At 42.4% G+C, this 14,320-nt stretch overlaps 1 protein-coding gene across 4 annotated transcripts in view; it reads right to left on the bottom strand.

Annotated features, from left to right (window-relative positions):
• Window positions 1-14,320, bottom strand: part of MTHFD2L (methylenetetrahydrofolate dehydrogenase (NADP+ dependent) 2 like) — a 96,772-nt gene that overhangs the window by 49,028 nt on the left and 33,424 nt on the right. For 2 of the 4 annotated variants that reach the window (XM_084760070.1, XM_084760069.1), the window contains exon 6: window positions 3,114-3,206. The exons of 1 other annotated variant lie outside the window; for it this stretch is intronic. In XM_084760070.1, coding sequence (XP_084616196.1) covers window positions 3,114-3,206 — 93 coding nt within the window. Of the gene's footprint in view, window positions 1-2,390; window positions 2,775-3,113; window positions 3,207-14,320 lie in introns of those variants that run through there. One more of the 4 variants, XM_084760072.1, reaches the window with a different exon arrangement.

Raw genomic sequence — 14,320 nt, 5'->3', positions numbered from 1 at the left:
AAAAAAAAAAAAAAGGAATACTTCTAGCTTCATTATACAAGGAACAAATTATTGCTCCTTGAGTTACCATTTTAAGAAAAATGCCTAATAAGTAATACAATTAAACTTGGTTAAAACTAATTTAAACTGTCTTATTCTTTTCGTCAAATCCAATTTCACTTGGGATGTTTGCTTTCCCTTTATATTTTATAAATCCTTGTGAAGTTTAGAGCCTGGCTACTAGTAACATATGACTGACAGGAAAATGACAGAGGCCATCATTCAAGCTTTGGATACGGCAAGGGATCTAACAATTAACCCTAAATTAGATATAAACACTATGAGCCAAATAAGGCAGAAAATGGGAAACAAACAAACAAAACTGGATCCGGTAAGTAAAACTGTGATAGCTTTTCTTTCTGCGTCTGCCTCTGGCTTTATGGAAACTACACTTGACTGTGTGACTGGAAAGTTAGAAGCCTGAACTTATCTCTTGCTCTCTATCCTCGGCTCATACCAAAGTTCCCACCTTTGAGAGCACATGTGAGGTGACCTTGGCTACCTTCTCCACTGTATTTCTTATACTGCCCTTCATTACAAATTAGTGGACAATCAAACCCAGAAGAGTATATACAATAAACTCTCAATATCTCCAGTTTGGACCGTACGGCATGCACCCTCCTGTAAGGACTTTCTCACTCTCTTTTCTCTGCTTGGATGTTGTTCTATCAGACATTTTCTTTGAATTTTTCTTCCACTTTGCATGGGCTACAGGGTCCGCCTCAGAGTATCTCGAGAAGAAAGGTTATCAGGGAATTTTTACAGAGCTGTGTTTGGGGCTGTTGAGAGCCTAGGCTTCTAGAGACTATTCCTGAAGAGGCGGGGGAGGATGTGGCTTTGCTACAGTGCAGTGGGAGCAGAAGTTGTGAGTGTGGGCTCGCCAACAAAAGTCACAGACGCAGAAGAAAGTAGCAGAATGGAGGTAGAAGAGAAGAAACAGCCTGCCCTGAGCTTTCTCTCCTTTCCCTTCAGATTTCTTGCAATGTCAAATGTTGGCAGAAGCATGTGGCCAAGATATATAGGCTAAGCTGTCCATGGGCCAGGTTGTCCACAGGCTGTCCACGGGTCAGGCTGCCCATGGGCCAGGCTGTCCCCAGGCGAGGCTGTCCCCAGGCAAAGCTGTTCCCGGGCCAGCCTGTTCCCAGGCCAGGCCACCCACAAGCCAGGCTGTCCCTGGGCCAGGCTGCCCATGGGTCAGGCTGTCCATTGGTCAGACTGTCCACAGGCCAGGCTGTCCATGGGCCAGATTGTCCACAGGCCAGGCTGCCCATGGGCCAGGCTGTCCCCAGGCAAGGCTGTCCCCAGGCAAGGCTGTTCCCGGGCCAGCCTGTTCCTGGGCCAGGCCACCCACAAGCCAGGCTGTCCCTGGGCCAGGCTGCCCATGGGTCAGGCTGTCCATTGGCCAGACTGTCCACAGGCCAGGCTGCCCATGGGCCAGGCTGTCCACGGGCCAGATTGTCCATGGGCCAGGCTGTCCCCGGGCTAGGCTGTCCCTGGGCCAGGCTGTCCCTGTTCATCTACCTTCCCGGATCAAAGCAGAACAAGGTAGAGTGGATCCAGTGGGCAGACAAATGATCAGGAATGGGACTCTAACCAATGGCCATTTCTTGCAAATTAATTTCCGTGATCAGTATCTAAAATGATGTCTCATTCATAGTCTTTTCCTTCACTAAACCTCGCTGTAGCACTTATCTTTAGCTGGCATTATTTTAGATTGATCAGTTTTTTTATATATTGTTTCCCACAAAAATATGTCTATAATGGGTGGGTTTTGTTATTTTATTAAATATCCTATCTGTCCAATTTGAAACATCTCCTGCTGCACTGCAAGAGGTCAATGATTATTGAGTGAACAATCTCAACCTGCCTTTTGCTATCTGACAGTAATCACGTCTGATAAACATCAGAAGCATGCTGCAGATTCTCCATATCTAAGTAAATCAGTCCCACATATGAACTGCACTCTAGCCTTTTCCGGGAGGGGTCTAAAATATCATTCATGTTATCTTATTCACCCTATTGATTAAAACACATAAATTTAAACATGTTATAATAAACATATACATAGTTACTATTTTTCACATACTATTTTCACATCACTCTGCCCTCTGCACCACTGCACTCGTTACACTAGACGTAAGAAGTGAAATGCACAGAAGAAACATAACACGTTCTATAGACAACGTGCCTGATATGCTTTTGTCCACTTGTGCCTATTCAGCATGATATTTGATCTGTTGAGATGTTTTAAGAACCCTAAAGAAAAAAGAGCATGAAATATTTATGTCGTTCAAAATACAGCAAGAGTTAATTCTTAAAATTAGCAGGGATTCCCCTAGAATATTTAAAAAAAAAACTCTCTTCCTAACAGCTTCAGTGACAGGGAGCTCAGCAGCTTGGGAACTGGTGGCTTTAAGTGGCTCAGTTGACGATCAAGTTATGTTTGGTTCTTCTTTTTCTGTACTTTTTTTTTTAAGGCAATACTTGTGCCTTCTTTATTGACTTCTTTCATACAAATCAGAGTCTCTCAGTTTGTTGCAGCCGATTTCACACACCATCCAGAGGCTCCCACAGGGGCATGCTCTAGTTGACTCTTAACCTTTGTCTCAAGCTTGGGTGCGGTCACAGTTGCATGGTGGTTATCTGTCTCTTCCTCACTTAGACAATGGATTTTCACCAACACAATTTTAAAGATCAAATTCCTTCTCTTTTTCTTTTCTTTTCTTTTTGGCCCCCTAAACCGTGAGACAGGAGATGTCACCAACCGGAACTGATGAGTTTCTATACCTGTTGCTCAGTCATGTTTGTCAGAGCAACTGCAAAAAGTGCACATTTCCCCTCCATTCTTCCTGTGCATTACAAAAGCCATTTGTGGTTTACACGAAGTGTGACAGATGCTAACATAGGTGTGATAGACCAGTAGGATGAGTGTACAGAGACAAAATTCCATCTACAGAAGTTAGTCATACGTTTACCTGTGTGCGTTCCCCATATGTTCTTTCGATGCATCATAGGTCAGGGCAGGAACGGCTCTGGCGTGTCATTTCAACAAATAACAGTCACTACAGACTTACCTGCAGCCACCACGATAATATCTGCCAGCTGAGTGTGGATCTTCAGTTGTTCTCTGGGAGTGTACCTGTGAGCTATTGTCACTGTGGCATCACCTGCAATGCAGGAGAGTCTCCATTGAGCATTAGTGGCTACCACGCTTTCCAGAGTTCTACAGAAGTTCTAAACCTATGGTAGTTTTTGTTGCTACCCAGGAACAGGAAAGTTGTTTTGAAATGATTAAATCATGTTAAAAAATAAAAATAAATAAATAAGTAAACTCTAGATGAACAAAATTTTAAAATCTGCCTTTCAATTGGATACATGAAAAATCAAATGAAGCTAAAATAAGCGTAAGAGCTGCCAGTCCTTGGATAGTTAGTCTTTTAAATTTTGCATTGACTGGGTATAAATCAGTATTAGGGTTATAAATCAGTTGTATACTGGTGTATTAATGACAGGGGAATAAATATATAAAGCAACAAGATAAATGTTCTAAGAATGGATAATGCGCTGCAGAAGAATAGATGAACGATTAATCCCGCCAAAAGAGCAGGTCAAGGAAGAGCTCCTAAGGGAGACAAGGTGTCTGTTAATGTCCCCAAGCATGAGTATAACAATTCTGGAAAAGGAGAAAATGATGTTTCAAGCAAAACTGGTATGGCGGGATACAGCAGATTAGCTGGGGGCTGTGTTTAGGGAAAGCAAAGAGGATAAGAACAGAGCAGGGAGCCTCGGTATGAACACTTGAGTGGGTTACACATTAATGAGGAAGGGAAGCAAGCCGCTGTGCCATCTCAAGGTGTAAACATGGGCCTGGGAAGAAAACATGGGGCAAATATGGTAAGGAGAAGCAGGCCAGGGAGGGACTCCCCAAAAGAATAGCTGCGAAAGACTTGATTTCTCATCCCTGCTCCTGAAAGATGCCAAGTCCTTCTTTCCTTCCTAGCTGGCAACAGTCACAAAACTACAGTCTTGGCTTTAGATAAATGAAAAACCATATTTCTCCTACAGAATCCACAGATTGTACAAGTCACCAGAATGGCAGGTAGTAGATGTCACACAGATATAAATCCAGGAAGGAAACACTTGGCAGCAGTGGCAGACCTTTGAAAACAGCCATCGATACACTTCCTAAAGGTGATGGGCTCACCTCCAAAAAACACTGTGGATGACAGGATGACAGTGAACTAACACACAGGATGACATGGAGAAATAGTCCCAATGCGAGCGCCAGGGAAGCTGTAACAGGAGTGGAAGGCCAGGCAGCACCTCCACCCTAGCAACCAGCAGAAATGTCATGCAAATAGATGGTCTACAAAACTCCATCCATCCAATGATGAGTAATAAATAAGAAGAATTTGGTGAAGCATCCATAAACATCCCCACAAAGGACAAGTCTGAGGTAATTTGGGGGAGGTGATGAATCTAAGGATCCCAGTGGTGACTAACCTAGCCATAACGTCTCTGCGTTTACCCAGGTCAATGGAGCCCTGCACCAAAGCAGTAAGATTTACTGTATGAAAAGTTTTAAAGCAAATAAAAGAAAATATTTCAAAAGTAGCAGAGATTTTAAAAAAAAATTAAGATGCTGGGCATGGTAGTGCAAGCCTTTAATCCCAGCACTTGAGAGGCAGAGGCAAGTGGATTGCTGTGAGTTCGAGGCCAGCCTGGTGGTCTACAAAGCAACTCCAGAACAGCCAAGGCTACACAGAGAAACCTTGTCTCAAAAAAAAAAAAGAATTAGACAAATGTGAAAGCAAAATGTGTTGTAGCTAATTTTTACTGATATATTAACAAACAACAAAAATTTGTTGTGAAAACTTGAACATTATGCACAAACACTATAACATTTTTTTTTAAAGTTAGGACTTAAAGTAATAAAAGCCATCAGGAAGCAGCTTGAATCCAACCAAACTGATCTATAATGGTCAAAATTGACAAATAATGATGATTCTTGATTTTAAAGACAAGGAGAAAAGTCCTATAATCAAGCAGGCAAAACTTCAGATTTTTATAATCAATCCCCCACCCATCCCCCATAAAGATAGAGAAAAATCCCAGAAAGACTCATATATAGAAATTGGAATGCAAAGAATTTCCAACCAATCAGTCAAATTAAGGTTAAGAGTTGTGTCTTTTCAAGGTGGCCTTAACTTCTTGGGTGTTTTGTGACAGGAATTTTTTCGATTTAATATTTTCTTTGACAGATCAGTTTCTTCAGTTGTGTCTTCTGCACCCGAGATTCTCTTCCATCTCTTGTATTCTGTTGGTGATGCTTACCTCTGTGGTTCCTGTTCTCTTCCCTAAATTTTCTATCTCCAGGATTTCCTCGAATTGTGTTTTCTTTATTGATTCTGTTTCCATTTTCAGGACTTGAACTGTTGTATTCATTTCCTTCACCCGTTTGATTATGTTTTCCTGTATTTTTAAAAGTGATTTATTCATTTCCTCTTTAAAGGCCTCTATCATCTTAATAAGCATAGATTTAAGGTCGTTTTCCTGTGTTTTAGCTGTGTTAGGATATCCTGAGCTTGCTGCCATATTGCCCTGGGTTTTGTTGATTATGTTCTTACATTGGCCTTTAGCCATCTGGTTGTCCCTGGCATTTGCTGTTTTTGAAGTTGGCTGGACTTCTTGGGCATGTGGGGAGGGAGCCCTAGGTCATGTGCTGGGGGCTGGATCTCCTCATGTAGCTTACAGCTCTTCTCTACTGGTTGTGTAAACAGTTGGGTCTATAGATAGGAAAATAGGCTGTGGGTTTCCAACTTGTATCGTCCTGTGATGTGCTGTAGATGTGCTCCTGGTACTCAGAATCCACTGGGCTCCACCATCTTGAAACAAGACCCTGTATGCTCCTGTTGTCCAGCCAGTCTCCACTGGGGGAAGGTAGAACTGAGGACCAGGGGCTGGGACCTTGTTCCTGATATCCAGAAGCTGTCCATGGGGAGGTGGGAGGAGTCTGGGGTGCAGATGCTGGGGCCATGTGTTTCTGGAACTCAGGATTCATGTTCAAGTAGGCAGAAGGCACCAAGAACCTAGAACCATGTATGTCTTTGGACCTAGGAGCTGTCCTGTCCTGGGTGCCTGAAACTGTGTGATACTAGCTCCTTGGATGCCTCTTATCACTGGAGAAACACAGATGTTGGAGTTTCGGAGTGAGCTGGCAAGGGTGTGGAGAAAGGGGAACACTCCTCCATTGCTGGTGGGAGTGGAAACTTGTAGAACCACTTTCGAAATCAATCTGGCTTGGTACTTTCTCAGAAAATTGGGAACGGCTCTATCTCAAGACCCAGCTACACCACTCCTGGGCATACAGATGCTCTACCATACAACAAGGACACTTGCTCAACTATGTTCATAGCAGCTTTATTCGTAATAGCCAGAATTGCCAGAAGCAACCTAAATGTCCCTCAACTGAAGAATGGATGAAGAAACTGTGGTACATTTACACAATGGAATACTACTCAGCTATTAAAAAATAAGGAAACCATAAAATTTACAGGCAAATAATTGGAACAGATGCTGAGATTCACAGCCAAAGATTGAGTGAATGATAGGGAATCTAGTGGAAAAGTGGTGGGGAAGAATAGGAGGACGTGGAGGTGACAAGGCCAACACAGCCAACTAACCAGGGCCCTGAGGGACTTGAGGAGATTCACGCACCAACCAAGGACCATGCATAGACTTACTTAGGCCCCTTACACAAATGTAGCAGATGGGCAGCCCAGGCTTCGTGTGGGTCCCCTAGTAAGGGGAACAGTGGGGAGCAGGGAGCAGGGAACAGGAAGCAAGGGCTGTCTCTGACAAGGATTCTGTTGCCTAATATTTTTATCACTCTCCATGGCAAGGCTGGGCTTTCCAGGCCACAGGGGAAGAGTATGTGCTAAGTCCTGATGCGACTTGATGAGCTGGGGTGGGTGGATGGAAGGGGGTCTCCTGTTTTCTGAGAAGTAGGGGAGGGGAGAGGGAGAAGAGGGAGGTAGGGTGAGACAGGGAGGAGGGAAGGAAGGGGGCTACAATCGGGATGCAAAGTGAATAAATTAATTAATTTTTTAAAAGATTGAGAATTGTGAACAATTTTGAAAATTCAAGACCTCTGTGAATATAGTTCATGATGAAAGGATCTCGTGCACACATATGCTTGGCTTTGAGAAACTATCCAAAGGACTACTGGGGAGATGTGACATGCTTTATTACAAAAACAAGACTTTGGAAACATGTGAAGATCAAGCTGATAGACAACCATGGCTAAGTCGTGTTTCCTAAGTCATGCTGAAATTTAACTGCCATGGCAACAGTGTGAAGAGGTGGGACCCAAAGGGTTTGTTTAGCTCATGGCGGATCTTGTGATTAACGTTGCTGTTGGAGTGAATTCCTTATCGAAGATGATTTCAGCACCACCGTCGTCTGCTAACATGTCCTTCTGTGCATAAAGAGATGCTCTCTGCCCTCCACAGATTACCCAAATCTGGCTCAGCCATAGACAAGTGTAACTGCTATTTGCTTAGATTATGTAGAAAGAGTACAATATACAAAAGGAGATGAGAAGGAAAGGAGAAGCCTGCTGGTTGCTCATATATAATGGGAATCAACAAGTTGTTTTAAAAGCTAAATAGCCAAGAACACAGGCATATATTTCAAAATACAAATTTTCTGAAAAGTGAGCTTTATTGATTAATATCAAGTGAGAAATAAAATCTGAAACCAGAAACAGTAGGAACATTTTATCAATTCATTTATAGCATTAATAGATAGTACACAAAAATAGAGAATCCAATCTAGTATATGTCATAATTATTGAGATAGTAGAAACCTTAAATATGAAAAAAATAGGCAGAAAAGATTAAAAGTAAAACAAACAAACAAATAAAAAACAAACAGAATAGGAAGTATGTCAATAATTTACCATAAAATGAATGGAAAATTTTAAGTCACCTATAAAGGGTAATGGAAAGAGAAATTCAGTATTAAATAGCATTAAATGGCATGGTGTGGTAGCATGAGCCTTTAATTCCAGGGTTTTGGAGGCAGATGCAGGAGGATCTTTGAGTTCTCACATAGTGAGTTCCAGGACAGCCGGGACTACGTAGACAAACCTTGTCCCAAGGAAAAGTGAAAAACACAAAACAAGTGGGGTAAGGTAGTGGGCAGGAATCCAGCACTCAGGGTAGCCAGGGGTTTCCAAACTGAGGCCATTTAAGGCTATATAAAGAGCTTGGGGCCTCCTTAGGCTATATAACGAGTTTAAAGCTAGCCTGAGATACACACCAAAATGTTCTCTCAAAAATTACTTTCCCTTGTGTCTGTTGTAAAAAGTATACAGCTCTTATCTACTACTTTTCTTCTGGAGGAGAACATCTAATAGATTCTAAAATTGCTACTGAAAGCATGAAAGAAACTAGTAAAAAAAAAAATCTAAAAAGAAGAAACACCTGAAAATCACTTGTCAGCCTCTGGTCTTCCTTAGTCTATCAGTGGTTCTACCCTGTTCTCAGATACTTGCCATAAAAGGCCAAGTTTCCCTTTGTTTTACTTTATATTTCATTCACTATTGTTCAACAATCATCTACCCCAAAGAGCTGACTATGGAGCACTCACTCACTTCTTAGCTCAGCTGCCTATTCAGAAGGATCCCTTTGCACCTAGGCTATCCAACCACCCAGTGGTCTCTCGTTCAAAGAAGAGTCTCTCACATTCCTACAGAAAACCAAAATAGAATAAAAATCAGAGTCTAAATTTCCCATTCTATCATAATGATGATTCAGCAAGGAATTGAGAGATAGCTAGCACCATAGTGAGCTACGCACATGCACACACACACACACACACACACACACACACACACACACACACACACACACTGTGAAGGTCCATGCAAAATAAATAAAATCTGAACTTCAATCTTCACAAAAAAATTATCCATAGTCACATCACTTCCTCTTCAATAGTATCAAGTTAATTTGATGCTCTAAGTTTGGCTAGAGATGCTCATGGCAGATACACCAAAGTCACATTTGGAATTGCCTGACCAGAGTTCAATGACTCCGATGGTAACAAAACCATGGCAAGACTCTTGGCAGGTTATTTGGTAGCCCTGGTGATGTTAGTAAAAGAAACACGAACCAAAGGGGTTAAAAGCAGAGGCATTCAGACCTCTGACTCCTGCTGAAGAGCACTTTCATATGATTCCTGGTACCCACCCTTCTGAGCAAATATACATCTTAGTTGCCATTGCATAAAGATGGGATTAAGGTAAGTGCAGAGAAATCAGTTCGTACGTATTGTAATATTTCCAGTGACAAATAAGAGCTGTCTTATTAGGTATATTAATTGAGGCAGTGACATCACAAGAGTATTTTACCCAATGTGCTGGTGAATTAAATAAGTGATTTGGGAGAGAAAAGTCAAGGACAGACAGCTTCTAGTGAACTCATGGTGGCCCTTACTAAGATAGTAAGTAGTTTTGTATTACTGTAACGAACACTTGTGAGAAAATCTTTGGACTCATAAGTTTAGAAGTTTCAGCCCATCTTTAGATGGCTCCCTTGCCTTGGGTGTGTGGTGGAAGCTGTGCTAACATAGAATCATTTATTTACCTTATAGCCAGAAGCAAAACAAGAAGAGAAGACTAAGGTTCCACAATTCTCCTTGAGAGCACACAACCAATGACCTCAAGGCTTCCCATATTGGAGATAATATGCCCCACCCTGCTTAGAGAGTAAATCTTTACCACATGCATCCTCAGAGGACCCAAGGGGAAGTCAATGGGAGAGAAATCAGAAATAAGTGCTCATAAATGGAGTGTGAAGTGTTTACTGAGACATGCCCATGAAACTGTTGAGTGGCTGCATAAGTCTACAGCACAGCTGGTATTTGGAGTTGTGGGGCTACAAAGGATCACATAGGGGATGGGTCTGGATAAACATCTAAGTATGCGTCTAAGTTAGTGTTTTTGAAAAGTCACTCTCAAATCCAACCACAAATATTCCTCCGTGCTTTCTAGAAATAGTGATGCTTTGTGTAGGCTCCTGGGTTCTCATCTCAAATTGTCGAGTGTTGGCATTGGGAAGCCATATTTTTAAAGGCACCTTGATGGTGCTGAAGCCAGATGGGATTAAGAACACTGGGTAGGAAGATGAAAGAGGGAACAGCCTAAAAACAGAGTGAGCAGAAATGTATAATGAACACTAAAAGCATGAGTAGTTGCTTTAATCTGCACTTAAGTGATTAGAGAAATGGTCCTATTAAATGGACTCATTGTCTTAACTTGAAAAGCATGTCGTACATACTACTGAATCCATTATATAGTTTTCCATTTATAAGAACCCTTAAGAAAAATTGTGTTCTAGTGTTAGAAAAACATTTTATTTTTTTTCCAGAACATGTTTTTATTTTTAATCTTACAGATACTTATTTGGGTAACTACTCCTTTTTTCCAGCTGACAAGTTTTAAAGATGAAACTAATGACCCAGTCATAAGGATTTAGATTCAATGAAGTAAATTCAGTAAACACACACTTGGCTCCAATAAATAAAAAGTAGTATGCTTGACAGTGAGCATATAACCATAAAAATTTCATGATGCCTATACTTTTAGTAGAAGTCTTAGTCCAGCCTTTCTTTTTCCTTTTACCTTATATTTCTCATTGTATATTATACATATATATTGTCTACTATATTGCCATTGAACTATGAAGATTGAATTTTTAGTTTAAATACAGTCTCAGTATGTAAATATTAAAAGTGATTTTAGAGCCAAGGAAACGATCATTCAGTCAGCAAAGAGCCCGTCAAGTGAGCATGAGGACCTGAGTTAAGGTCCCCTGCACCCATAAGCATGATGGCACACATCTGTAATCTTAGCCCCTGGGGAGTGAGGCAAAGAGATGGAAAGATCCCTGTAGCTCATTGGACCAGCCAGGCTAGCCAATTAGTGAGCTTCAGGGAGAGTGAGAGATGATGTCTCAAAAGATAACAGAGAGAGAAGACTCATGTTTTTGACCTCTGCTCTACACAAACACACACACACACACACACACACACACACACACACACACACACACACACACACCCCTACTGCTCTGCAGTCTCAGGAGGACACAGCCATGTCTGGTTTAGTCACTGTTATGTTTTACATATTTATCAACAAAGGAAGTAGCTCTTCTGTAAGAAGAACTGTGATGTTTTGATGTGAAACAGTGGCTTCTCTCAATGAATGAGGTCAGCATCAACTTCCCCTGCCCTACACAGTGTTCTGAGGGCCCCTCTTCCCTTCCTGATATTGATGTGGCCTGTTCCTCCCTTACTGAACACGAGCTGACCTCTTGGAGTAGTGGAGCGCTAAGTCAGCCTTTTACATAAAGGCTGATGATCTTAAATATGAAAAATTGATCTGTGGGGAAGTGTCTTAACTACTTCTCTCTCTCTCTTTCCTTTCTTCCTTCCATACAAAAGTTTTCTCTCAACAAATGACAATTCATATTCTAAGTTTCTATATGTGGCCTTACTTTGTACAATGTTGGCCCAGTGTTTAGCACATAAAGTATTTTAGAGATGTATTGGTTGGATGAATTCTATTATTGCCTATGCACTATTATGCTAAATTTTATAAATACAAAGCCTAAAATGCTGTCATCAAGAAGTTCACATTTGGCTGGGCACAGTGGCACATGCCTGTAATCCCAGTACTTGAAAGGCTGAGCCAGGACAATTGTTGTAAGGTCTAAAGCCATCCTAAGTCAGGGTTAGGGTTAGGGTTAGGGTTAGGGTTAGGGTTAGGGTTAGGGTTAGGGTTAGGGTTAGGGTTAGGGTTAGGGTTAGGGTTAGGGTTAGGGTTAGGGTTAGGTCACAAATAGAGTTCCAGATGAACCAGGGCTACATGATGAAATTTTATATCAATTTACTTCTTTTTGTAATGAAGGAGAAGGGGGAGAAAGAATCAGTATACAACAGGATAAGGCCTGCAATGGCAGGCTGTGCAAAGCAACGTCTGGGAAGCAGGAAAGGAAAGGAAATTAATTCTGGGAACAAGGGTTTCAGGCTAAAGGACCAGGACGTAGAACTCCCAGTAGCATGAGGAATGAATGGCACGTTGGGAATGGCATGCAGTTCTGTGATGTCTCAGCATTAGGTGGGGAAGAAGTAGCAGGTGACGTAGCTGAGAATTCAGTGCCTGCTGGGAAAAGTATACAGAGCTTAGAGACAGGGCACCAAGTGCTGACAGGAGAGCCTATGTGTGGTGTCCTGAGGTTATAAGTAACAGAGAGAGCAAAAGAGGATAGAGAAAGGTTTGAATTTTGCTTCGTAACTTGTTTTGAAATGTTAACATTTATGTTTATATATTACGGGTGGGAGGGCAGGCGGGGCTTGCACGTACCACAGCATGTGAGCGGAACATGCTTCCACGGAATGCTCTCATCTTCCACTACGTGGGTCATAGTGATCGAACTTAGGTTGTTGGCATGGCAGCAAGCGACTTTCCACACTGAGCAGCCCCAGGAACCTTGCTTTCTCGTTTAAACAGGTTTAATGTCACTTCCCATCTCTATTGTCCAATAAGAGTGCCTAGTTCCAACTGCGTGCTTTCTAGATACCGGCTGGCTGAAGTTAGAAACATTGGCAGTAAAGACACTACTCCTATTGGTCAACCGAGAGTGAGGTAAGAGTAGTCCCTTTTTTTTTTTTTCCTAGTAACTACCTAACCTCAAAATTATCAGTTAATGAAGCCAGGCCAACACAGAGCACCACAGAATCTGAGTTGTTTGAGACAGTGGGGTAAGAGGAGCAGAAACGAAACGTCTGCCATCCCCTCTGTCCCAGTTTGGCCATGGCTTCTCCATCCCACTCAGGGCCACCAGGACTAAGAGTTTCAGTCCTGATGGTGTGATGCTTGACATGCCTCCTGCATTCTTAGGCGTTGTTCCTACTTGGCCCTTCTCTTGGAAACCTGAGGGAGCTTGGCCCCACCTGTTACTGGACAGAGCTTAATCACACATGTCACTTCCCTCACGTTGCACTGCCCCAAGCATCTACTACTAGTTACGGCCTCCTGGGGATGGGAGATAACGCTCCCAGCCTGGCAAAAAAAATATGCATTTCCAGAGCTGGAGTCAGTTTTCACAGTGGAAAGACACTGGGTGTGCTGCCTAATTTTATGCCAACTTGATACAAGTTAGAGTTGTCTGGAAGGAGGGAACCTCCATGGAGAAAATGCCTCCGTAAGACTAATGGGGAAGGACCCAGCCCAATGTGGGTGGTACCACCCCTAGGCTGATGGTCCTGGGGTCTATACCAAAGCAGGCTGAGCAAGCCGCGACAAGCAGGGCAGGAAGCAGCAACCTTCAGTGGCTTGCTCCTGCCTCTGGCTTCCTCCCCTGATTGAGTTCTGTCCTGGCTTCCTTAAATGACTGGTCACAATGTGGAAGTATAAGCCTATTAAGCCCCTCCCTCCCCAGCTTGCTTTTGATCATAGTGTTTCATCACAGCAATAGAAACCCTAACTAAGACAGTGCGTTAACAGAAACTCCTGTGGATTTCCACTTAGGCTAGGAGAGTGAAAGAGATGATGAAGCTCAGCAGCAAGCCAGGCTGACTGAAAATGTCGGATGCTGTGTACCAAGTGCTTGGAGAACACGCGCCTCCCAAAGATGAATCTGAAGACGAAGAGCAGAGCCTTCAGAGGAGAGAGACTAAGCCTTCACTCTTAATGATGCTACAACATTTTAGTTAAAGAAAGGTCATGTAACCCATGCCATGCGGCTCCATTGGTCAATTTTAGGTAAGGTGTGCTCCTAAGGAGTAAAAGGAAGCGGAAGAAACTTTCTCTAAATGAATGGGAAATAAAATTAGATTCTAAACTCTATGGGTGGGGAGTGACAGCTATAATGTCTTGATTAGGGGTGGGGCTCTCTGCCATCTTGATGGGAAAATGGTCTTAAAGGTATTAGAGGGTTTTCTCCAGGCCTCCTTCCTTATGGGAACGCTAAAAACAAAAACACTGCTAAAAAGTTAGTGGTATTTGGTTTTTATTCTCAGAATGAGAAACTGCTCCACTTTATACATATAAAAATGATGGAGGGAAACCTGTTCTTTAGGATCCCAAGTGTGGGATCGAACGGTCTAGTAAGAGAACAGGTGATGTTAATTCACTAGAAGAGCAACCACCTCATGCAGGAGCTTAATTGCTACCAGATGAAAAAGATCCTGTGAACAGACTCTGGGAGGAGAT

The sequence above is a fragment of the Acomys minous genome, assembly GCF_964271855.1.
Source record: "Acomys minous genome assembly, chromosome: 15".
In the NCBI taxonomy this organism is placed as follows: Eukaryota; Metazoa; Chordata; class Mammalia; order Rodentia; family Muridae; genus Acomys; species Acomys minous.
The sequence above is the reverse complement of the archived record's forward strand: the minus strand, read 5'-3'. Positions and strand labels throughout refer to the sequence as shown.